A 24942-nucleotide genomic window follows, 5' to 3' on the forward strand; every position below is an offset into this window, starting at 1 on the left:
GCCGGCGGGTGTGCGAGGCGGGCTCTCAGTGGTGCGGCCGGCGGGCGGCTATGGCGGCCGTACGGGGCCTGCGAGTGTCGGTGAAAGCAGAGGCCCCAGCGGGGCCGGCCCTGGGCCTCCCGTCGCCTGAGACGGACTCTAGTTTGGAGCGTGGCGAGCCGGAGCCCATGGAGGTGGAGGAGGGCGAGCTGGAGATTGTGCCGGTGCGGCGCTCACTGAAAGAACTGATCCCGGTACGGGCGGGGGGCGGGGGTGAGGAGGAGGTCGCCAAGCTAGTGTCCCGCGGGGGAGGCGGTCGGCGCCTGGGCTGGGGGAGTCACCGGGAGCGAGCGCTCAGGGGACGGAGGCGCCAAGCTCGAGGAGAGACGGGCAGCGGGAGAAGGGACCCCAGGGCGCCCGGAAATGGGTGTTGAGGGGGCTGGAGAAGATGGGGGAGCGGAGGGGGGTAGTTGAGGGCACCCCCTTTTCTGCTTCTCTGAGCCAGGCTGTGCAAAGGGGTGAGTGAGGAGGGGCTGGGGTTGTCTGAGGGCTTGAGATAAAGGAGGGGGGGGCAGGCGGGAACAGAAGGAACTGTCGAGTGACGCCGGTGTCCAGGTCTCCCTTGAGTTCAGCTCCGGTGGAGCTGATATTTGTTAAACATAGCACTCGCGGTTTCTCTTGGAGGGTTGGACTTGTCAGCAGCAGAAACTCAGTGTTTCTTTTGTGACTTCAGAGGCATCTTGTCCTCATTCCAGCTGCTCTGTATAACACCTTCACCGTGGCCCCAGCATGTGACCCTTAGTGAGACCAAAACGTAAACGAACCAGCAGTGGTCCGTCTTTTATCACAAGGGGGTTGGTGAGAGGCGTTTTGCTTTTGATTTGGTGGGTCTGGTTCTTAGGGCTGGTCTCAGTCCTGCATGGCTCTTCTCATGTACTTAATTTCTCATCTAACATGAATTACTTTTTACCACATGTCAGCAAGTCTGGCTTTTAAACTGAAATTATGGAAAAAGGTGAAGATATAAATCACTAAAGACAGCAAATGATAATGACTCTGGTAACAACGTAGTGGCATTTTACCATTTACTATATCGTATTGTTTAAATATTACTGCAGTTGTGAAGTAGGCATCATCCCTTTACTCATTCAGTGCAACATGCAATTCTTGTGTCCCTATTAAACTCTCTACTGGAGTTTATGTTTCGGTTGGAGGACACAAAGAATTTCTAGCAGTGGTAAGTGCTATGAAGAAAGTAAAACATATTAATGGGACAGTATACAGAAGACAGGGAGGGTGTGCAGTGTGGGAAGCCAACGGGATAGGATGGTCAGGGAATTCCTCTGAGATAGTGATATTTAAGCTGAAGCCTAAATGACAAAAAAGGAACCAACCGTGTGCAGATTTGGAAGAAAGTGTTCCCAGCAGGGGCAACAGTAGGTGCAAAGGCTCTGAGATGGGAACAAGATTGTTTTGTTGGAGAAACGTTAAGTTCTGTAGAGCAAATGGGAGAGCAGTTAAAGAGTTCAGGAAGGTTGGCAGATACCATGGAGGAGACCTAGCCCAGAGAGACCAAAGGAGCTGTACAGTGTCATGTAATCAGTGAATGTCAGAGCTGTGACTTGAGTCTTTGGCTTTGAAGTCCCATCCTCTTTTCATTGCACTGTACTGTTTTCCCAGGAGATCTAGGTGAGTCTGGACTTTCTGCATTTTGGTGAGGAGTTGTGCTCCACCTGGTGGCATGACATGATGAATTTGTCCTGTGTGGGTTGGGGAGATGAATGAGTATGCCTTAACTTATCTTGGACATTTTTCATGGAAGCCTGTAGATTTTTTTTTTTTTTTTTAACCTAAATACCTTCAGCTGATAGACTTAGTTAAGGTTTGGGACAGGAGCTGATCTAGAAAAGACTTCTTGTTAGAGGGGTTGATTGCTTACTACCCAGAGTCGCTGAGACAGGCTTCCTCATAATAAAGGGTTGTCAGGGTGAGGAAGGATTGCTGAAAGGAATGACTATCCCAAAGGAATCTGTTGCAGAACTGGTGTTTTTAAAAAATTTTTAATTTAAAAAAAAGTTTTTTTAATCTTTATTTATTTTTGAGAGAGTGTGTGAGCTGGGGAAGAGCAGAGAGAGTGTGTGAGCTGGGGAAGAGCAGAGAGAGAGGGAGACACAGAATCCGAAGCAGGCTCCAGGCTCTGAGCTGTCAGCACAGAGCCTGACGTGGGGCTCGAACTCACGAACCGCGAGATCGTGACCTGAGCCGAAGTCAGACATTCAACCGACTGAGCCACCCAGGCGCCCCACGGAACTGTCTTTTATCATGAGTTTTTCCTCAGTTGCTGTTAGCATTTCTCACCCTTCCCCCTCGTGTTAGGACACAAGCAGAAGATACGAAAACAAGGCTGGCAGCTTCATCACTGGAATTGATGTCACCTCCAAGGTAAGACAGACCATAATTTATTCATTTTGCTAAGCAAGTGAACTCCATGAGCTTGGTCCCCAGGACTTGTAGAATAGCAGTTATTCTTTACCTCCTTTTTTCTTTTGTTGGTGGATTAAAACATTTCCTTAACTTAAATTTTGTGTTACACAATGATGCCTTCATGCCTCCTGAAAACATCCAGGTAGCATTTGTGTTCTGGCATTTATGACAAGATAAAATCCATGTACCTAGTTGCCCATGCTTAACCATGTCTGGAAAAAGTTCTGCTCTGGGAATGCTTTTTTTGTGTTTTGTCCACTCTTTAAAAATGTGTATACTGATTCCACTTTATATGAAACAAACATGAAAAGTACCTGGCATATAGTAGGCCGTTAGTAAATATCTTTATTCTTTCACTGGTTGCAGGCTTAGAAAAATAGGATTTCCTGATTATGTTGGCTGTCTAAATTTTGAAGGCCAAGTCAGCCGAATTACTCAGTACCTGGGAATATTGCCTTTTATCTGGTGATTACTATTACTAGATTACCAGCTTTCCTATAACTCTTCACAGAGCCAAACCTATTATTTTCCTTATTACAAACAGTACACATCTGTCACTTCAATTAGTGACGTCCAACTTAGACATTCTTTCTGATTTTAATGTGTGCAATTAAGTTTAGGATAGAATTTTGAATTGTAATTCTAAATAATAGTACTATTTAACTATATTTGCTGTATAAAAACAAAAAATAAAAATAAATATGTCATGCTCACCTTTTTATATTTTATCTGGGTCTCAATCTGTTTCAGATTGCTTAAAGGCCAAAAGAAGGAACTGATCATCTTTTAGACAGGCAAGAAAATAGAATAAAGTGTTTTCTTACTGTAATTGAAAAAGCGGTAGACTGTGCTATTCTTGCTCCTGTACAGTTTGCCATTATGTGAAACGTGTGGGGGAAAAGATGGTAGCCCCAGAATTGGTACTTCAGGTTACTAAGGGAAGATAGGTTAGTTGTTTGCAGCCCTTGAAGAAAATTAGCATAACTATTGGGGAATAACAAAGTGTTGCTGCTTCACCAATCCCCACAAGCTTTCTTGTAGTCAGACCTTCAGCCAGGGTGGCAAAGTCAATATACAATGAGTGAAGAGTTCCTGGATCTGGATTTATTTTAGCTCTTGGAGAAAAATTTATGAAGCTGATTACTTCGCTTTTCAGTGAAGTATCAGTGCTGCTTGTCACTTACAGATGAAAACTGGCAATTCCATGGACACAAGCCTAGAATAGAGGAGAGAGTTTCTTTGCTTTGGTGTTATTTTTAAACAGGGAAAATGCTTTAGGGAGTGCACTGCTCAGGCAGACATAATGTGATAGGTGTGATTACCATGCTCACAGATGATGTGAAATGGGGGTGGTGGTTGTGGGGCCTCTAGAAATAGAACCAACATCAGATCTATTCCCCCCACTAGCCAAAGTATCTCCAACAAACCTTTGACTTTTTTATACCTCAGTTTCTGCACCTGGAAGATTGGAGGGAGATTGTTCAGTTGTAATTTGTTTGCGTGATTCCAAATAATAAATAAAATGTCAGAGAACTAAAACATTCATTACTCATTGAGTCAAATATTCACTGAATTCCTACTATGCCCCAGACATAGCGATAGGCACTGAATCATGGAGGTGATTGCAAATTATAGCAGTGGTAGCATACACTCTCCCAGTCATTGTCAATAGCCAGTTCTCTGCAAAAATTATTAAAGGCATGATGTTGCTTATTTCTTCTGATTTACTTCAGGGTTGTCACTGAATCGTTATGTTGCATTTGTGATTTAACTTTCCTTCTCCACGTGTCACTTCTTTGGCCTTTTCTGTACCTTGTAGGAAGCAATTGAAAAGAAAGAACAGCGAGCCAAGCGCTTCCATTTTCGATCAGAAGTAAATCTTGCCCAAAGAAATGTAGCCTTGGACCGAGACATGATGAAGAAAGGTACGCAGTGTTTGGGGGGCATTTTTCTGCATTTCCCCAGAGAATGACCTTTCCCTGTCATGGCCTTGTGCTTCTGGCCTTGCCTTGCATGCCCAGTCCTCATCCAAACACTCCCAAAGGAAGGGACTTGTGAAAGCTCCGTGTCTGAAGTGACCTGTTTAAAGTTGAGTTGCTGTTAGCTATGTCTCAGTTGTTATAGCTGGAAAAAAAAGATGATCTTGTTTGAGAAAGCCCAGTGAAGGTCACCCAGTTAATGGCAGAGCTGAGATTAGAACCTACACTTCTACAGACTCTTACTGATTTTCTGCTTTTATCCTGGAAGTGTTAACTTCTCCTTGCCTGTAAATGTAGTGGAAGTGTATCACAGTGCCACTTTTTTTTTAGGGGAGTCAGAGGGATACTGGGATTGGTAGGGAAAGCCATTAATACATCTGTTGATACAGGCTTGTAATTCTATTTTTATGTTTTGTTAGGGTAAATATTTTGCTTCCTAAAACTCACCATGAATTATATATAGTAATCTGCCCCAGTCTTCCAAAGCAATTTGTGAATAACAGGAAAAAGTACTACTTTTTTAGTTCGCAACCTGTATTATTCCACTCAATGCAGAAAGTTTCCCTCTCTTGTATTTGCAAATTTGGGTATTTGTGAAGGGCTTAATAGACATCCCTCTGGATGCATTTTTTTTTTTTTTTAAAGAATTTTTTTTCAATGTTTTTATTTATTTTTGGGACAGAGAGAGACAGAGCATGAACGGGGGAGGGGCAGAGAGAGAGGGAGACACAGAATCGGAAACAGGCTCCAGGCTCTGAGCCATCAGCCCAGAGCCCGACGCGGGGCTCGAACTCACGGACCGCGAGATCGTGACCTGGCTGAAGTCGGACGCTTAACCGACTGCGCCACCCAGGCGCCCCTCTGGGTGCATTTTAAAGTTCACCACTTCGCGGAGAGTTTCTCTAGGCTTACTTGGTTAATAAAAGCATGTTGAATGATGAAAGAATAGCTACTATTTTGGGGGAGCTTGCTCTCTTACCAGGCACTATGTTAATTAGCATATTACATACTCCTTTCTTATTTGTTTCTCACAACAACCCTCTAAGGAATATATTTTTATCCCTATTTTGCAAAGAAGGTAACAGGCTCAAAGAAATTTAATAAATTCCCAGGCTTACGTAGCTAGTAATAAGTGGAGTCAGGGTATGAACCCAGGTTTCTCTGACTCTAAAGCCTTGCTCTTAATTACTCTGCTCTGTTGCCTTATAATATGTATGATGCCATAAACTCAAACCTCCTGAGTCCATCCCAGTGGACACCGTAGCTTGGATGCAGAGCTCAACTTTGGATACTGCTTTGCTCTTTTTCTGCGCCATGAGTTCAAGTTGGAAATATGACCTTGCTTCCCTTGCCGACTGGGTTTCCAGGCATCCGTTGAGTGGATTTCTGTTTTAGGAAAACTCCTTTGAAGGCCAAGGACAGCTGTGCAGCCTGGAATTCATGTGCATGTACAGTCTGGGCTGAAGTAGAGCTCTGCGGCTGCTCTCACAATTCCACCTTTAAGCACCATAGTTTCACCACCTGTTTACTTATAGTCCTGTGAACATTTCTTGTGATATCTTGTCTCTTATTCATGCTTTTCACTCTGCTGATTAACCCTTTCTTTTTCTTTTTTTTAATTTTTTTTTTCAACGTTTATTTATTTTTTTGGGACAGAGAGAGACAGAGCATGAATGGGGGAGGGGCAGAGAGAGAGGGAGACACAGAATCGGAAACAGGCTCCAGGCTCCGAGCCATCAGCCCAGAGCCTGACGCGGGGCTCGAACTCACGGACCGCGAGATCGTGACCTGGCTGAAGTCGGACGCTTAACCGACTGCGCCACCCAGGCGCCCCCTGATTAACCCTTTCTTATGCCATGCTTTGTCCAGCTCAGATGTCACTTTCTTCCTAAAGCAGCCCTAATCATCCACTCAAATTTCTCTCCCAACTCCGTTGGAGCTCTTTAGGGTCCTAAGCCCTCCTAGAATTCAGTATTCATTTCCTTGTGAATGTGGGCAAGTTACTGAATCTTTTTATGTCTGTCTCCTTGTCTATAAAGTAGGAAAATGACACCTACCTGAAAAGGATCACTTTCAGGGTTAAGTTTTAAATAAATAAATAAAAAGTTGTAGGTAGTTTTTTTTTTTTTTTTAATTTTTTAATGTTTATTTTTGAGAGAGAGAGAGAGAGACAGAACATGAGTGGGAGAGGAGCAGAGAGAGAGGGAGACACAGAATCTGAAGCAGGCTCCAGGCTCTGAGCTGTCTGCACGGAGCCTGATGTGGGGCTCTAACCATGAACGTGAGATCATGACCTGAGCTGAAGTTGGACACTTAACTGACTAAGCCACCCAGGTGCCCCGTGGGTGGTTTTTGTTTTTTGTTTTTTGTTTGTCTTGTTTGTTTGTTTGTTTTTGGAAAAGCAGTCCTGATCTCATGGTTCTAAAGATATTTCTAAAAAGCAGTCGATCCGCTTGGGATGTCAGCCGGAGCAAGTTGTTCGTTACAACTTGTTTTTCCTCTAGGAGGTGGCATGCCCTAGGATAGTGTTGCTGAACTCTGGAGAACCCTGCTGCCTATCCCAGATCAATTGAAGTCAGAATGGGAGGGGGGGTTATAAAGGTCCCAGAGATCATTCTTTCTTTTGTGTCTCTCCAGGTAATTCTAAATATGTACGGTCAGGATTGAGAGCTGTTATAGTTATGGTTAAGAGCATGGGTTCTGAAGCGTGACCTTGGGCAAGTTATTTAGCCTCTAACCCTCCGTTTCGTCTTCTGGAAAGGCATATAACAGTACTTCTTATAGGGTTATTGAGAAGCTTTATTAAAATGTTACAGTTCTTAGAGTGGTATGACTGACGTATAGTTAAGTGCCCAATAAATGTGTTGTTATCATTATCTGGTGTTCTCCATATTCCAGGTAGTCATCTAAGTGGCCTAGCCTCTTGGGAGAATGGGGACATCATAATAAGCATCTTAACTCCTGGAGCTACACCAGGTGTCAAGTTATTTTTTCTTAATACCAACAGTAATAAAAGTAAACAGTCACTTGATAAATGCTTATTATGTGCTGGTCATTCTGTTAGGTAGTCAGTTTACCCTTTGAACAATGCTGTGAGGGAAGAATATTCATCGTTTGTTTTACTGATGAGGAAACAAAGGGGCTGAGAGGTTGAGAAGCTTGCCTAGGGTCCCACAGCTAGGTAAGCAGCAAGGCTGGGATTTGAAGGCCAGTCTAACTGAGGCCTGTGTTCCTAATCCCTCTGCCAGCATTCAAGAACATAGTTTGGGATATGCTGTACTAGACCATTCTGCAGTAAGAGTTCTTGCTATTCTTGAGTGATTCAGTGTAAGCAGCTTCAGACTCCTTATTCCCAAGTTCAAAGCTCTCGTGGTTGGAAGGAGGACCTTAGAGTTTATCTAGACCAACCTCCTGCCCAGTGCTGCAGGCCTTTTGGCAAAGTTTCCAATGGTCATTTGGCTCTGCCTGAACATTTCCTAGTGATGGCACAAGAACTATTTATGAAGTGGTCGGTCTTGTGTTTGAATATTTCCTCATATTGAGCAGAAAGTGCTTTCTAGTAATTTCTGTTGGTTACTGTGTACCTCTTAGAACAACATTAAGTCCTTTCCTTATTCACACAGTGAACCTTCTGGTGAAGGGATGGGCAGCCTATGCCTACTTTCTTTATGTGACATGACTTTCTGGTCTTCTTCCTCTAGATTCTTTCCAGTCTCAAAATGCCCTACATAAGGTGAGGTGTAGATTCCAGATGGAGAGTATGGCAGGACTGTCACTCTAGTCTCTGTTCTAGCTATTTCATAGTATTGTATTACTCTTCTAGTCAACCTAACCATCCAGGGCTTTTTCCTAGGAACTGCACCCGTCAAAACAATCTTTCTCATCTTGTACTTGAGGCACTTTAAAGAAGTTACCTTTTTATTTGTCCCTATCAGTTTACATCCTGTTGGTTTCAAGACTATTTCAGCCTGTTGAGTTGATTTTATCTTAACTCTGCCTTTAAACATTTTAGCTATACTCCTCACTTCGGTATGCATGGCTTCTGCATCCATATCTTGTTGGTAAATCTTAAACAAAATCCATGAATTATTAGTCTTATTCTGTTTTCAGCTCCACATTTAATTTTGTTGTCATGAGAAACTAGATTATATGCTTTAATAAACTTGAGGTAGAACACCGTCTGTGGTATTCTTTGAATTTCTTGGTCTGGTGACCCTATTAAAAAAGAAAGAGATTAGTGTAAGCTCTTGTCATTTCTTATGGGAAAGACTTAGTTTCTTAAAAGATCATAGATTCTGAGAAGTTTTTTGGTTTTTGTTTTTAATTTCAGAGAATGACATTGATCATCTTTTCTTCTTTCTTTCCTTTTTTTTTTTTTTTTTTTTTTTTTTTTTTTTTTTTTTTAGTTTATTTATATTTTGAGAGAGAGAGAGAGCATGTACATGCAAGCTGGGAAGAGGCAGAGAGAGCAGGAGAGAGAGAATCCCAAGCAGGCTCTGTGCTGTCAGTGCAGAGCCTGATGCAGGGCTCAATCTCACGAATTGAACTGTGAGATCATGACCTGAGCTGAAATCGAGAGTTGGACACTTAACGACTGAACCACCCAGGCACCCCAACATTGATCTTTTTAATCTGTGGTTTGGAAATTCTCTTTTCCTCTTATAAAATCAGTACAGGATTAGTCCCTCTCAAGACTTTAAGGAACTTTACTCCCCTGCAATTTTCTAGAGCTTACCTGGTTTAGAGATTATTGTTTAAGTGTGAACTCATAGCTGAGTATGAGTCCAGTGCAACCAGGTGTAATTTTGGACTAGAAGATTTAAGTCTATTAAAACTGATTCTCGCTGTTGTCATCTATCTTGGGTTTTAGGTTTTTGTTTTTGTTTTTTTAATTTTTTTTTAATGTGTATTTATTTTTGAGAGACCGAGAGAGACAGAGTGTGAGTGGGGGAGGGGCAGAGAGCCAGGGAGACACAGAATCTGAATCAGGCTCCAGGCTCTGAGCTGTCAACTGACTGAGCCACCCAGGTGCCCTCTTGGGTTTTAGTTCTTATGTAATAATGGCTGCTCTACTGTCAGTTACTAGAATAGCACAAAAGAGCACCAGTTCTGTCCTTTTTCTTGCTTCTCCCCAAAGCAGTGTTGCTCCAAACACTTAAAAACAAAGCCATTAGCATTTTTGATAAGCCTGTTTACTCTGGACTTTAACCTTTCCTTCATTAGATTTTATACAATTTATATTCACCAAAGAAAATTAGGAAAGTAGAGTAAGAAAAGAGGTTGCCCACAGTCTACCACCTAAACTCAGTCATTTTTGACATTTTGTGTATTTTCTTCTAATCCTTTCTGGGTAGGGACTTTATTTTTGTTATTCCCTTTGTAGTCATATTGATTTTTTCCTTTTTGCTTGATAGCTGATCATCAACATTTTCCATGCCTGATATTAGTCTTCTAGATTTTTATACTTTTGATGTTCATTCTCTTACATTAATCATTAGTAATTTACTCTTTATCTGTTTTCCGTGTTTGTTGTTTGGCAACTTGTGCTCACCTAAGCTCCACTGCCTTCTCTTTTTTGGAGATTGCCTCTCTCATACTCCAAGTTACTGTATTTAGTGTCTTCCAAAGTTTTTAATCATTTTTATCTGAGGTCTTAGAATTGGCTACTTTTTCTCTGGATTTTCCTTGAGTTTTGTGTCCTACTGTCTGTCATTCATTGTCTTATTTCCTGTTAGAAAATCCAAGGTGATGCCCCTCGCCACCTTGCTTACAGTTAGCACTCACGTGTCCAGTCCTCATTCCCCAGTGCATCTGTTCACTGCCACTTCAGCAATTAGCCCTTTCTCATAGGTTGGGCATAAATCTAGGCGCCTTTTTGTTGTTTTATTTTAAGCAGTGACCTTGTCAGCAAGGTGAGGGAGTATTGCGCATTCTCCTTTGGCAGTCTTCCGTCAACTCTTGAGCTTAAGGTTTCCATTTCCAGTGGGTCTTCCCACTGTCAGTCAGTTTGATTCTCTTTTGAGAATGAACCTTTCTTATCCTCCAGATGACTAAGTGTAGTTTTTCTCTGCAATGATATGACTTTGCATCTTTTTTTTTTTTATCTTTATCTGCTTCTTTTGAACAAGATTGTCCACTGTCCATTTCTAGATTTGTATATCATTCTATTTTAAAATATCTGGGGGTGCCTGGGTGGTTCATTCGGTTAAGTGTCCAACTTTGGCTGAGGTCATGATCTCACAGTTGGTGGGTTTGAGCCCCATGTAGCATCTGTGTGGACAGCTCAGAGCCTGGAGCGTGCTTCAGATACTGGAGCCTGCCTCAGATACCGTGTCTCCCTCTCTCTCTGCCCCTCCCCCACTCATGCTCTGTCTCTCTTTGTCTCTCAAAAATAATAAATAAAAAGTGTTAAAAAATTTTTTAAAAATACAAACATCTGAGGCTAGAAGCTTTGTTCTTTACGCTCTTTTCCTTTCATTTTTAAGCTATTTTCTCCTCACATGTAGGGTTTTTTTTTTTTTAATGTTAAGGTTTTGATAGAACAGTGCTGTGATACTCTTGATGTTTATTTTTGTCATTTTTTTTGGTCTTTATTTTTTCTGATTGTCTCACTTGTGATTAAATCCTTGTTACCAGATCAACAAGTCTCCTACAAGGTATTTTCTCCCTGATCTTTATTCTTTTCCCTCTGTCATCACCAGGAGCTCTCCTGGTTGTTCATTACCTTCTTCAGAACCATGTCTGTGTTTCTCAGGATTGTTTCTTCAAAGTCATGACTTAGCTTAAAGAACTGAGAAGGCTCCCGTCCAATGTGCACATCCATCTCATTTGCATTTGGCCGCTGTTCACTAATTTTTTTAATTAAAAAAATGTTTTATTTAAATCAAAGTTAGTTAACCTATAGTGTAATAATGGTTTCAGAAGTAGAATTTAGTGATTCGTCACTTACATATAAACCAGTGCTCATCCCAACAAGTGCCCTCCTTAATACCCATCATCCATTTAGCCCATCCCCCTACACAACACCCCTCCAGCAACCGTATTTGTTCTCTGTATTGAGTCTCTTATGATTTGTCTCCCTCTCTGTCTTTATCATATTTTTTTTCCCTTTCCCTATGTTCATCTGTTTTGTTTCTTAAATTCCACATAGGAGTGAAATCATATGATCTTTATCTTTCTCTGACTGACTTATTTCTCTTATCCTAATACATTCTAGTCCCATCCATATTGCAAATGGCAAGATTTCATTCTTTTTGGTCACTGAATAGTATTCTATTGTGTATATATACCACATCTTCTTACTCCATTCATCAGTCAATGGACATTTGGGCTTTTTCCATAATTTGGCTATTGTTGCTAGAGCCACTATAAACACTGGGGTGCATGTGCCCCTTAAAATCAGCATTTTTGTATCCTTTGGATAAATATCTAGTAGTGCAATTCTGGGTCATAGGGCATTTTTAGCTTTTTGAGGAACCTCCATACTGTTTTCCAGAGTGGCTGCACCAGTTTGCATTCCCACCAGCAGTGCAAAAGTGTTCCCCTGTCTCTGCATCCTCGGCAACATCTGTTGTTTTCCAAGTTGTTCATTTTAGCCATTCTGACAGGTGTGAAGTGGTATCTCGTTGTGGTTTTGATTTGTATTTCCCTGATGGTGAGTGATGGTGAGCATCTTTTCATGTCTGTTAGTCATGTGGATGTCTTCTTTGTAAAAGTGTTTTTTCATGTCTGTTGCCCATTTCTTCACTGGATTATTTGTGTTTTGGATATTGAGTTTGATAAGTTCTTTATAGATTTTGGATATAACCCTTTATTTGATATATCATTTGCAAATATCTTCTCCCATCCTGTCAGTTGCCTTTTAGTTTGGGGTTTGTTTCCTTTGCTGTGCAGAAGCTTTTTATCCTGATAAGGTCCCAATAGTTCATTTTTGTTTTTATTTTCCTTGTCTCTGGAGACTTGTTTAGTAAGAAGTTGCTCTGGCCAAGGTCAAAGAGGTTGCTGCCTGTTTTCTTCTGTAGCATTTTGATGGTTTTCTGTCTTATGTTTAGGTCTTTCATCCATTTTGAATCTATTTTTGTGTATGGTGTAAGAAAGTGGACTTGTTCCATTCTTCTGCATGTTGCTGTCCAGTTTTCCCAACACCATTTGTTTTGAGAGACTGTCGTTTTTCCATTGGATATTCTTTCCTACTTTGTCAAAGATTAGTTGGCCATATATTTGTGGGTCCATTTCTGGGTCCTCTATTCTGTTCCATTGATCTGTGGGTCTGTTTTTGTGCTAGTACTGTTTTGATGATTACAGCTTTGTAATGTAGCTTGAAGTCTGGAATTGTAATGCCTCCAGCTTTGGTTTTCTTTTTCAGGATTGCTTTGGCTGTTCAGGGTCTTTTCTGGATTCATACACTTTTTAGAGTTGTTGAGCTCTGTGAAGAATGCTGGTGTTATTTTGATAGGGATTGACATTGAATGTATAGATTGCTTTGAGTCGTATCAACACTGAACAGTATTTGTTCTGGGGTGCCTGGGTGGCTTAGTCAGGTAAGCGCCTGACTTCAGCTCAGGTCATGATCTCGTGTTTTGTGAGTTAGAGCCCTGCATCGGACTCTGTGCTGACAGTGCGGAACCTGCTCCGGATTCTGTCTCTCTCTCTCTCTTCCCCTCCCCTGCTCATGCATTTTTCTCTCTCTCAAAATAAGTAAACTTAAAAAAAAAGTCAATATTTGTTTTTCCGATCCATGAGCATGGAACGTTTTTCCATTTCTTTGTATCTTCTTCAATTTCTTTCATAAACTTTCTGTAGTTTTCAGCATACAGATCTTTGGCCTCTTTGCTAAAATTTATTCCTAGGTATTTTATGGTTTTTGATGCAGTTATAAATGGGATTGATTCCTTGATTTCTCCTTCTGCTACTTCATTATTGGTGTATAGAAATGAAATGATTTCTGTACATTGATTTTATATCCTGCAACTCTGGCGAATTCATATATCAGTTTTAGCAGTTTTTTGGTGTAGTCTTTTAGGTATTCCTCATAGACTATCATGTGGTCTGTGAAGAGTGAAAGTTTGACTTCTTCCTTGGCGATTTGGATACCTTTGATTTCTTTTTGTTGTCTGATTGCGGAGGCTAGGACTTCAACACAGCATTGAACAACAGTGGTGAGAGTGTAGACATCCCTGTCATGTTCCTGACCTTAGGGAGAAAGCTGTCAGTTTTTCCCCATTGAGGATATTAGCTGTGGATCTTTCGTATATGACGTTTATGATCCTGAGGTATGTTCCTTCTATTCCTACATTATTGAGGGTTTTTATCAAGAAAGGATGCTGTATTTTGTCAAATGCTTTTTCTGTCATCTACTGAGAGGATCATGTGGTTCTTACCCTTTCTTTTTTTAATGTGATATATCACATTGATTGATTTGCGGATGTTGAACCAGCCCTGCAGCCCAGGAATAAATTCCACTTGATCATGGTGAATAATTCTTCTAATGTATTGTTGGATTTGGTTTGCTAGTATCTTGTTGAGAATTTTTGCATCCATGTTCATCAGGGAGATTGGTCTGTAATTCTCCTTTTTGTGGGGTCTTTGGTTTTGGAATCAAGGTAATCCTGGCGCCTCTGTTTACTATTGAACTGCTGGTCACTAATAAGGACTTGCCAGAGTTTATAAGTCTTGATATCTCTGTTTTCCTGAATCTGGCTGGCAGGAAAGCACTCACCTGATTAATTTGGCCATATCTACATGATTTCTAGTTAAACCTGGCTTGTAGTCTTCAAATGGACAGAACAATAGGAGCGCCTGGGTGGCTCAGTCGGTTAAGTGTCTGACTTCCGCTCAGCTCGTGATCTCATGGTTCGTGAGTTTGAGCCCCACGTCGGACACTATGCTGACAGCTCAGAGCCTGGAGCCTGCTTCGGATTCTGTGTCTCCTCTCTCTACCCCTTCCATGCTTATGTTCTGTCTGTCTCTTTCTCAAAAATCAATAAACATTTAAAAAACAAACAAGACCAAGATGACAGAACAACAAGTATTTAAACATTTTATTTTTTAATCTGAAAGTATTCACCTACTTTTAAGTATTTAAGTTCATTTGTTTTAAACAGACATATGGGGGGGGTCTTGGTGGCTCAGTCAATTAAGTATCCTACTTTTGATTTCTGCTCAGGTCATGATCTCATGGTTCATGAGATCCAGCCCTGTGCTGGCAGCATGGAGCCTGCTTGGGATTCTCTCCCCCACTCGCTGCCACTCTCCCTCGCATCCTCTCTTTCTCAAAAAAATAAATAAATAAATTGACATGAAAACGTACTTGGGAGTAATGGACATTGAATTCTTGACGAATTACTTCAAAGATGGGAGGGAGAGAAGGGTGAGGAGTTACACAGGCCCCAATTTTATATGTAATGTTTTATGTGCCTCATCTTTTTAGGAAATTAAGCATAAGGTTAGGTGGTGGATGTACAGGTATTTGAAAAATTTTTTATTGATATGTTTGTATATTTCACAACTATGAAGATTAAGTGTTTAAAGTATTTAGTAAAAAATTAACATGATCCTGGTAAAGCTGAGATTCCTTTTTGCGGGGGGTGGGTTCTGGCTTTTATTTATTTTATTTTATCTCATCATGATACATGTACTCTTTTTTTTTTATAATGTTTATTTATTTTGAGAGAGAGAAGAGAGAGCTCGTGAGCAGGGGAGGGGCAGAGAGAGAGGGAAAGAGAGAAAGAATCCCAAGCAGGCTCTGCCCTGCCTGTGCAGAGCTGGATGCAGAGCTCAGACTCATGAACTGTGAGATCATGACCTGAGCTAAAATCAAGAGTTGAATGTTTAACCAACTGAGCCACCCAGGCACCCCTCTTTTTTTTTTTTTTAAATGTTTATTTATTTGAGAGAGAGAGAGAGCGTGCACACACTAGCGGGGGAAGGGCAGAGAGAAGGAGAGAGAGAATCCCCAACGAGCATGGAGCCCAACGTGGGGCTCGATCTCACGACCATGAAATCATGACCTGAGTGGAAATCAAGAGCCTGAGCCACCCAGGTGCCTGGTACTATACTGTTTTAATTACTACTGCTTTGTAATGTAAATGAATCTGGAATTGTGATACTTCTTGATTTTTAACTTTTCAAGATTGCTCTGGGTATTTGAGGTCTTTTGTGGTTCCATACAAATTTTAGGATTGTTTGTTCTAGTTCTGTGAAAAATTATGTTGTTATTTTGATAAGAATTGCTTTAAATTTGTAGATTGCTTTGGCTAATAGACATTTTAACAGTATCTGTTCTTCCATCTCATAAGCATGGAATGTCTTTCCATTTCTTTGTGCCATCTTGAATTTCTTTCCTTAGTGTTTTACAGTTTTCAGAATACAGGTCTTTAGGTTCCTTCTTGACTATAGCCGTCAGCCTTTCTTCTTCCCCAGCAGTAACAGCTGTTATCAGTGTGAATTATACCAGCCTTTTTCTAGGTCTTTGTATTCACAAATACATACCCTTAGAAAGTGTATGATGGTGTTTATATTTTAATTTTTTCATGTCGTCACATTGCAAGGCACACCTCATTTCATCGCACTTCACTTTATTGCACTTTGCAGATGTTGCTTGTTTTGTTTTTTTTTTTAAACAAATTAAAGGTTTGTAGCAACCCTGTGTCGAGCAGGTCTGTTGGTGCCATTTTTCCAATAGTGTTTTCTCACTTTGTATCTCTGTGTCACATTTTGATAATTCTTGGAATATTTCAAACTTTTTCATTATTATTGTATTTGTTTTGGTGATCCCTGATCAGTGATCTCGATGTTACTGTTGTAATTGTTTGGGGATGCCACGAACCACTCCCTTATAAGATGGAGAACTTTGATAAATGTTGTGTGTATTCTGACTGCTCCACCAACTGGCTGGTCTCTTGTTTCTCTCCCTGTCCTTGAGTCCCCATTCCCTGAGACACAACAGTATTGAAATTAGGCCAATTAATGACCCTTACAATGGCCTCTAAGTGTCTAAGTGAAAGGAGGATCCACTTCCCTCACTTTCAATCAAAAGCTAGATGTGATTAAGCTTAGTGAGGAAGGCATGTCCAAAGCCAAGACAGGCCAAAACTAGAGCTCTTGTGCCAAACAGCCAAGTTGTGAATGCAAAGGAAAAGTTCTCAAAGAAATTAAAAGTACTACTCCAGGGAAAACACAAATGATAAGTGAAAACAGCCTTATTGCTGATATGGAGAGAGTTTTGTGGTCTGCATAGAAGATCAAACCAGCCTATTCCCTTAAGCCAAGGCCTAATCCAGAGCAAGGAAGGCCCTGACTCTCTTCTATTCTGTGAAGCTGAGAGAGGTGAGGAAACTGCAGAAGAAAAGTTCGAAGGCAGCAGCGGTTGGGTCATGAGGTTTAAGGAAAGAAGCCATCCAATTCTGTAATGTAAAAGCACAAAGTGAAGCAGCAAGCATGTAGAAGCTGCAGCAGATAATCCAGAAGATCTAGCTAAGATAATTAATGAAGGTGACTACACCAAACAATAGATGGGCAATGAAAGCTGGTGTATTGTTTTAATGTGCATTTTCCTGATTATTAGTGAGATCAACCTTTTTATATGTTTATTGACCACTTATATTTCCTTTTATGTGAAATGTCTGTTCATGTCCATGTTTATCTTGGGCTGTCATTTTATTATTGATTTGTAAGATTTCTTTACTCTAGTTTGATACTTTGCTTTATATTCAGAGGCAACATCTCTTTGGAATTGTCTTTATTATTGCACATCTCTCTTTGACAAGCATTTAAAAATTACAGAATCAGCTTGTCAACTTCAAGGAGTAATCCTGCTGAATTTGGTATTGCTTTAGTTATTACAGGTTAATCTGGGGAGAGGTATCATGTATTTTACCGACACCATTTGTTGCATCTTTTTCAGCCTAATATGCCTGTTCTGAATTAGATCATTTGTTTAATGCTGTTGCTTTGTGATAAAAATTAAAATAGTTTACCTTTCTGTCATATTTCCTTTCTTTTGAAATAATTGTCATCTCTTTTAACATATTTCTTTTCTAAATATATGTTATCTGAACTGTCATAAACGACTACTTGTGGGATGTACAATAGTGGGTGGGAAAATTCTATCATCTCTTTTGTGTCTTGTTTTTCTAGCAATCCCCAAAGTGAGATTGGAGACAATCTACATTTGCGGAGTAGATGAGATGAGTACCCAGGATATCTTTTCCTATTTTAAAGAATATCCTCCAGCTCACATTGAATGGTTGGATGATACCTCCTGTAAGTACATGCAAGTTTTTTTTTGAATATGCTTTTGTTTATGATTTTAGGAGTTCTTGCCATGTCAGATGGTGAATGATTATGGTTCAGACTACTTGTCTAGCCCTGACGTCTGCCTTTAGCCTAGGAGAGAAAGATTGCCCATTGATGAGAACCAGAGTGTCTTAGCCAATCTGCCAGATCATACTCCATGAACATTCCACATCAGCTCAGTGGTGATGACCAGGGATCTAGGAGGTTGGTTGCTGGCATCCAAGTCTTATGTACATGACCGAGGCCTCCTTAACTCCCACAATTTCCCAATAAAAGGGTGGATCCAACTGTATAGACTTGGGGCTGTATGTTCAGGGCTTTAGCTTTTGTCAGTGCACCTTCCCATGTAGCTACTCACAGGTCTGGTTCTGCCTTAGTATCTGAGCTAGAACTGAACCAGAACCTTCTGACACTGTATCAGACCTCTCATCTCTACTTGCTTTGGAACTTTACCTGCTTGCTCTAACTTGTGAACTAGCTGTAATTTTTACTTGCCTCCCCACTCCAAGCCTGGCAGGACCTGTGGTAACTACTCTGCCAGCTTCTTGTCTTAACTCACTTACAGTCTGGCTTTACTTAACTATCAGCTTGCTGATCTGCTAGGTTGTACCCTGAATAGCTGCCTGGGTTTCCCAGCTGCTTTCTTTTTATTTATTTATTTATTTATTTATTTATTTTTTAATTTTTTTTTCAACGTTTATTTATTTTTTTTGGGACAGAGAGAGACAGAGCATGAACGGGGGAGGGGCAGAGAGAGAGGGAGACACAGAATCGGAAACAGGCTCCAGGCTCTGAGCCATCAGCCCAGAGCCTGACGTGGGGCTCGAACTCACGGACGGCGAGATCGTGACCTGGCTGAAGTCGGACGCTTAACTGACTGCGCCACCCAGGCGCCCCCCAGCTGCTTTCTTTAGAAGATGTTGATTCAGGGGCACCTCGGTGGCTCAGTTGGTTGAGTGTCTGACTTTGGCTCAGGTCATGATCTCCCAGTTTTGGGATCAAACTCCACATTGGGCTCGCTGCTATCAGCACAGAGCCTGCTTCGGATCCTCTGTGCCCCCCTCTCTCTCTCCAAAATAAATAAAACATTAAAAAGAAAAAAAAGCTTTTAAAGATGTTGATTCAGTGTTTTCATTGAAAGAAGAAACATGATTGAAGAGTTTTCTCCATTTTTCCATTTGCTTAACTTACACCATCTAAATAAAAGGTTGACACACCTTTTTTTATGAAGGGCTAGACAGTAAATATTGTAGGTTTTGTAGGCCATACAGTCTTTGTTTTGTTGTGTTGGTTCAGCTCTGCTATTGTAGCATGAAAGCAGCCATAGACAATATGTTATTGAACGAGCCTGGCTGTTTTCCATAGAAATTTTTTTTACAAAAACATGGGGGATGTATACTTTATTTTACATTAATTATACCTATATAAAGCTGGTACTAATACAAATAAATAAATGAACGGGTGGTGGACTGGATTTGGCCTACAGGTTGTAGTTTGCTAATTCCTGATCTGAGTCACTCAGACTATAGCTAAGGGATATTAGAGTTGGAGGGACCCTTATTAGATTTACACAGTTTTGCTAACTCATGTTGTACATCAGAACTGAAAAACAGAGAAGGGAAATTGTTTACCCAAGGTCACATGGCATATTTATAACAAAAGTGAGAAAGAATCTGTAGCCTTTCATTTCCCAAACTGAGATGTAAGTGAGATGTAAGGTTAACTTTAGTTTGAGAAATGCTGTTTTAAACAAAATTAAACAGATTTCTTTTCTATAAGACTTTTCAACACCTTTTTCTTGCTAAATTCTCTTGCTTAAAGAAGCAGATTAAAGTAGTTGCTACAAAGCCAAGTGGCTGTCATGCCTCCATTGTATATTCTGTGGATGCCATCATCACTCATACTTTACAGTGGGAAACAGTCATTCAGCACATTTGAGTGATAAGGAACAGCAGATGGCTTCCCTGTAGGGGACAGTAGTATGAAGGATAATCCAAATTTGTTTTGATGTTATCATCTTGTCGTCATCGTCATCATCATCATCAGAACTGCTAACACTATGTAACACTCGCTGAGCCAAGCAGGTTTAATACACAGAACCCATTTTCATCGAATACTTGACAGTTATTTTGTGGAACCCCATTTGGGAATGCAGCTCTAGGCTGATTTTATCAAGGAGGTTTTACTACCACTTTCTGTACTTCTTTCATTAGTTGGTTTGTACATTTACTGATGCTGATCTGTAGCTAGATGAGGCCATAGCAAGGAACATGTTGCAGTCTTTGTTTTTAAAAAACTTACCATTTAGATGCGATGTCAGGTTTTATTTTACATTTTGTTTCAGGTAATGTTGTCTGGCTGGATGAAATGACAGCCACACGAGCCCTTATCAATATGAGCTCTTTGCCAGCCCTGGATAAGATAAGAAGCAGGGATGCCAATGAGGACAGGTCATCTGAGAAAAGTAAAAAAGGTAACAACACAAAGGAGGGACTTTGGGGCTAAAAGTCCTGTTATTTACACAGTTAGTTTGGGTTTCTGTGCAGAGCATTATATAGCATTTCATTGTCAGTTGTTTCTAAAATAAGCTATGATAATCCAAAGAGGGAGAAAATCTTGAACTTGTAAATTACATGAGATGGAGTTATGTTAAGGTTCATCTTGTTGCTTGCATTATGTTTTAGACAAGCAGGAAGACAGTTCAGATGATGATGAGGCCGAAGAAGGAGAAGTTGAAGATGAGAACTCCAGTGACATAGAGGTTAGTAATAGGGCAAAGATATATTAAAGGTTTGAGTGCAAAAGGCTGTCTTTTTATATGACAGCAAAAGCTGTCTTTTTATATAAGTCTTAAAGACTTAGTGCGTTGCATTTTTCCTCTGGCTTTCACTTTTAGACCTTCGGAGGGTGCACCAGGTGCCTGGCCTTTCAGTTCATGTGGCTGTAATGAGTGATTCTTCTTGAGATCATAGAATTGTACTCATACTTCTGTATAAAAGAAAATGGTTTTATTGAGAAATACTTTGAAGTGTTACCTGTCTAATCCGTAAAATTAAGAAGAAGCAAGTGATGGAATACTTCCTGATGGAGCATGTATTTTGTTGGAAATATCAAAGTGTATTCATTTAAAGAACATTTACTGAGTACCTGCTATATACCAAATTCTAGGTGCTATGGATATAGATCAAGCCAAAGTCCTTCCCCTGTTGGAACATACATTCTAGTGGAGAAGACAGAGAATGCACAGATACACAGATATGTAATATAATGTCAGGAAGTGAGGAGTGCTATGGAGGAAAGTAAAGAAGGGTAAGCAGATAGAGAATGATGGAGACTCTTAGAATGTTCAGGGAGAACATCTGACTTAGCAATGCTTCAGAGGAACAGTGCTGTCATGCTTTGAGAATTGTTAAAGAATGCTTTCTCAATCAATGGTGACTTTGCTGTTGAATAAATATTAAAGAAGCTTTAATGTTTATATTGAAAATGCTCTTTTTTCTTAAGTTGGACACATTGTCTCAAGTAGAAGAAGAGTCTCTGCTAAGAAACGATCTTCGTCCAGCTAACAAACTTGCTAAAGGAAATAGGTTATTCATGAGATTTGCTACAAAAGGTAAATGTGATTCTTGGCATTGATTTTTAGTTTTAATCAAAGTCATTTATTTTTCAGTGACATCCTTCTCTTTTGAATAGGAAGTTCGGTCAAGTAATCTCAAAGTCCATTCAAACTGTATAATATTCTATGCTTGTAAAATGATGGCTTGCTGCCTAAGTTAAATTTCAGACTTTGAAAGTGAATGTTAGCTATTTGTATACTTTTGTGATTTTTGCCTAAAGGAAGTTATTTTCTGTTAAAGCTACTTTGCCCTCTGTGTTTTTCAGCCAAATTATCATCTGAACTATGAAAACATTTTTTTAAAGTTTTTATTTATTTTTGAGAGAGAAAGAGTGAGCAGGGGAGAGGCAGAAAGAGAGGGAGAGAGAATCCCAAGCAGGCTCCATGCTGTCAGTGCAGAGCCCAATGTAGGGCTCGAACTCATGAACCATGAGATCATGCATGACCTGAGCCAAAATGAAGAGTTGGATGCTTAACCGATCGAGCCCCCCAGGCGTCCCTGAAAACATTATCTATCTATCTATCTATCTATCTATCTATTTATTTTTTAAGGTTTATTCATTTCTCAGAGACAGAGACAGAGCGCGAGTGAGTGAGGGGCAGAGAGAGAGGGAGACACAGAATCTGAAGCCGGCTCCAGGCTCCGAGCTGTCAGCACAGAGCCCGATGTGGGGCTGGAACTCATGAACTGCGAGATCATGACCTGAGACAGAGTTGGAGGTTTAACCAACTGAGCCACCCAGGCGCCCCCCTGAAAACATTTTTAAATTATACTTTTAAATTTATCACAGCAGTGTCCTCCTGGACATTGCTAATAGTGCCCTTCAGCTCTAATTCTCTAAGGAGTCCAATTAAAAGCCTCTTAAATTTTTTAATGTTTTTATTTATTTTTGAGAGAGAGAAAGAGAGTGTGCGTGTGAGCATGTGGGGGCGAGGGGTAGAGAGAGGAAGATGGAGGATCCAAAGTGGGCTCTGTGTGGACAGCCGAGAACCTGATGTGGGACTCGAACTCACCAACTGCAAGATTATGACCTCAGCCGAAGTTAGGTGCTTAACCAACGAAAGTCGCGCCAAGCCTCTTAAGTTTGCAAGGCTCTTTATGCACAGTGATTTTGGTGTACATTAAAATATGTAAGAATTTTGAAGATGGAGTACTCTGGTTTGTTTTTCTTGACTGAGACATATTTTAAGAGTATAGGCTTGGAGTGCCTGGGTGGCTCAGTCAGTTAAGAATCCGACTCTTGAGCTCACCTCAGGTCTTGATCTCAGGGTCGTGAGTTCAAGCCCCATGGTGGGCTCTGCACTGGACATGGAGCCTAGTTTAAAAAAAAAAAAAAAAAAATGGGGCACCTGGGTGGCTCAGTTGGTTAAGCATCCGACTTCGGCTCAGGTCATGATCTCACGGTTTGTGGGTTCGAGCCCCGCATCGGGCTCTGTGCCGACAGCTCAGAGCCTGGAGCTTGCTTCTGATTCTGTGTCTCCCTCTCTCTCTGCCCCTCCCCTGCTCACGCTGTGTCTGTCTGTCTCTGAAAAAAAAATAAATGTAAAAACAAAAAAATTAAAAAAAAAAAGTATTGGCTCATTATTTTATTGACTCTGCCTCAGTTTTGGTTTGTCTGTTACCTCCTCATGATTAAATCAGGTTGTGTGTGTTCGCAAGAGTACCACAGAAGTGCTGCTGTTATCATTTTCAGTGCATCGTGTCAGGAGGCACATGATATTTATTTGTCCCATTTCTGGAGGTGTTAACTTTTCTCACTTGGTTAAAGTAATGATTGTCAGGTTTCTCCTGTTTTTCCATTTGTAAATCTAAAATTTGTAGGGAGGTACTTTGAGATTATGTGAACTGCTTTCTGCTCATCATACTTCCAATTATCATCCATTGAGGACTTTTTAATTCTACATTTCTTTATGAGTTGGCATTCTGCTACAAGGAAGAACTTTCTTTTTGTACCCATTTGTTTATTTACTTATATCAGTTTAGACTCATGAGTCTTATTCAGTGGTTTATCATTCATTCGTATCATTTGTTTGATTTACAAATGTTCTTAGATTGGGCCAGAGGAGTCCCTTCAAGTTATGTTATTTTGACATGCCTCCATGATTCTTTGAGCACTTTCTTACTTTGTGGCCCAGTGAAACATCTTGTTTTCCCAGACTCAACTTGTACTTTTCCTGTCCCAGATCTGGAATCAGCCATTTCTCCAAGGAGCTGGTGGGCATGTCTTTCTGAAGGGTGTACATACTAGCTTGTGCCACTGTTTACTGGATGGATACATTCACATTGGTTTTCATCCTTTGCAGTCAGTGAGTGCCCTAGGAGCCATCAGAGATGTTTATGTTATGAAAGTTATGTTATGTTATGTTATTTATGTTATGTTTATGATGAAAACATCAGAGATGTTTATGTTATGAAAGATCACTGCCCACTTTTTCTTTCTGTTAACTGGCATTTTAACTTGACAGAATTGATCTTTTCTGTGTTCATTTGAGTGGCTTATTGGAGTGCATTCTAGATAAATGGTGCTAGGCTATTTTCTTTAAGCCATTTTGAGGAACATAACAATAAATTGGAAAAACTGGTTTACCAAATATATGGAATTATGTATAATCTGTTTCTTTAATACTTAGATTCTGTGTTATTGGTGTTGTCATTCAGAAACAAATGCCTTTCAGGGGACCAGTAAAACTACCTCATCTAGAAAGCCTTTTAGTTTTTGAACAGCTCTAATGACTGAAGTTCTCCTATGCTTCTTGGAACTTTGTATGCTGTGTTGTTGTTTTTAATAGTATTTTCTCTGTGAGGTCAGTCAGCTCCTTAACAACAGCTTAACCTCATTCATCTCTGTTTTTTGCCCCACCCCCTCAACACTGCAGTGCTTTTATAGGCACTGAGAGTGAATGTTTGTAGTGCATCTTTCCCTTTTATTGGCAAATTGTGCTGATGTGATCCCAGCTACAGAAAACATTTTTTTTACGTTTATTTATTTTTGAGAGAGAGAGCAAGTGCGAGCGAGCGGGGGAAGGGGTGGAAGAGAGAGACACAGAATCCAAAGCAGGCTCCAGGCTCTGAGCTGTTAGCATAGAGCCCGACGTGGAGCCCGAACTCACAAACTGTGAGATCATGACCTGAGCCGAAGTCAGACGCTCAACCGACTGAGCCACCCAGGCTCCCCGGCAAACATTTTTTTAAACCGTTCAACATTGTCTTCACACCAATGGGAAATCCTGGGTAACTGTTGTAATTAATTTTTAGATGACAAAAAGGAACTTGGAGCAGCCAGAAGAAGTCAGTATTACATGAAATACGGGAATCCAAATTACGGAGGCATGAAAGGAATTCTTAGTAATTCTTGGTGAGTCCAAAACTTTAAAATACAGTAGTTTAAATAGTACTTAAGGTTTTCTTAATCGTTCAGTTGGTCTTCTGCAGTGCAGTGTCAGTGCCATGTGTGGACTTGAAGGAAGACAAGAAGGAGTCAGGATTCTTAACTGTGGTAAATGGTATGAAAGGCTGAGTTACAGTTTCATGTAAAATGTCTCTGTTTCAGTACCTAACATTTCATCAGTGTATAGTTGAATTCAATT

At 40.5% G+C, this 24942-nt stretch overlaps 1 protein-coding gene across 1 annotated transcript in view; it reads left to right on the plus strand.

Moving 5' to 3' along the window:
- Positions 1–11: 11 nt before the first annotated feature.
- The window catches only part of NCBP3 (nuclear cap binding subunit 3), a 32427-nt gene continuing 7496 nt past the window's right edge, over positions 12–24942 (plus strand). The window contains exons 1-8 of the mRNA XM_043583382.1: positions 12–233; positions 2356–2421; positions 4283–4388; positions 17580–17705; positions 20083–20211; positions 20423–20499; positions 21243–21351; positions 24611–24710. Coding sequence (XP_043439317.1) covers positions 51–233; positions 2356–2421; positions 4283–4388; positions 17580–17705; positions 20083–20211; positions 20423–20499; positions 21243–21351; positions 24611–24710 — 896 coding nt within the window. The 5' untranslated portion in view covers positions 12–50. The remainder of the gene's footprint in view (positions 234–2355; positions 2422–4282; positions 4389–17579; positions 17706–20082; positions 20212–20422; positions 20500–21242; positions 21352–24610; positions 24711–24942) is intronic.

This window comes from Prionailurus bengalensis, chromosome E1, assembly GCF_016509475.1.
Source record: "Prionailurus bengalensis isolate Pbe53 chromosome E1, Fcat_Pben_1.1_paternal_pri, whole genome shotgun sequence".
NCBI lineage: Eukaryota > Metazoa > Chordata > Mammalia > Carnivora > Felidae > Prionailurus > Prionailurus bengalensis.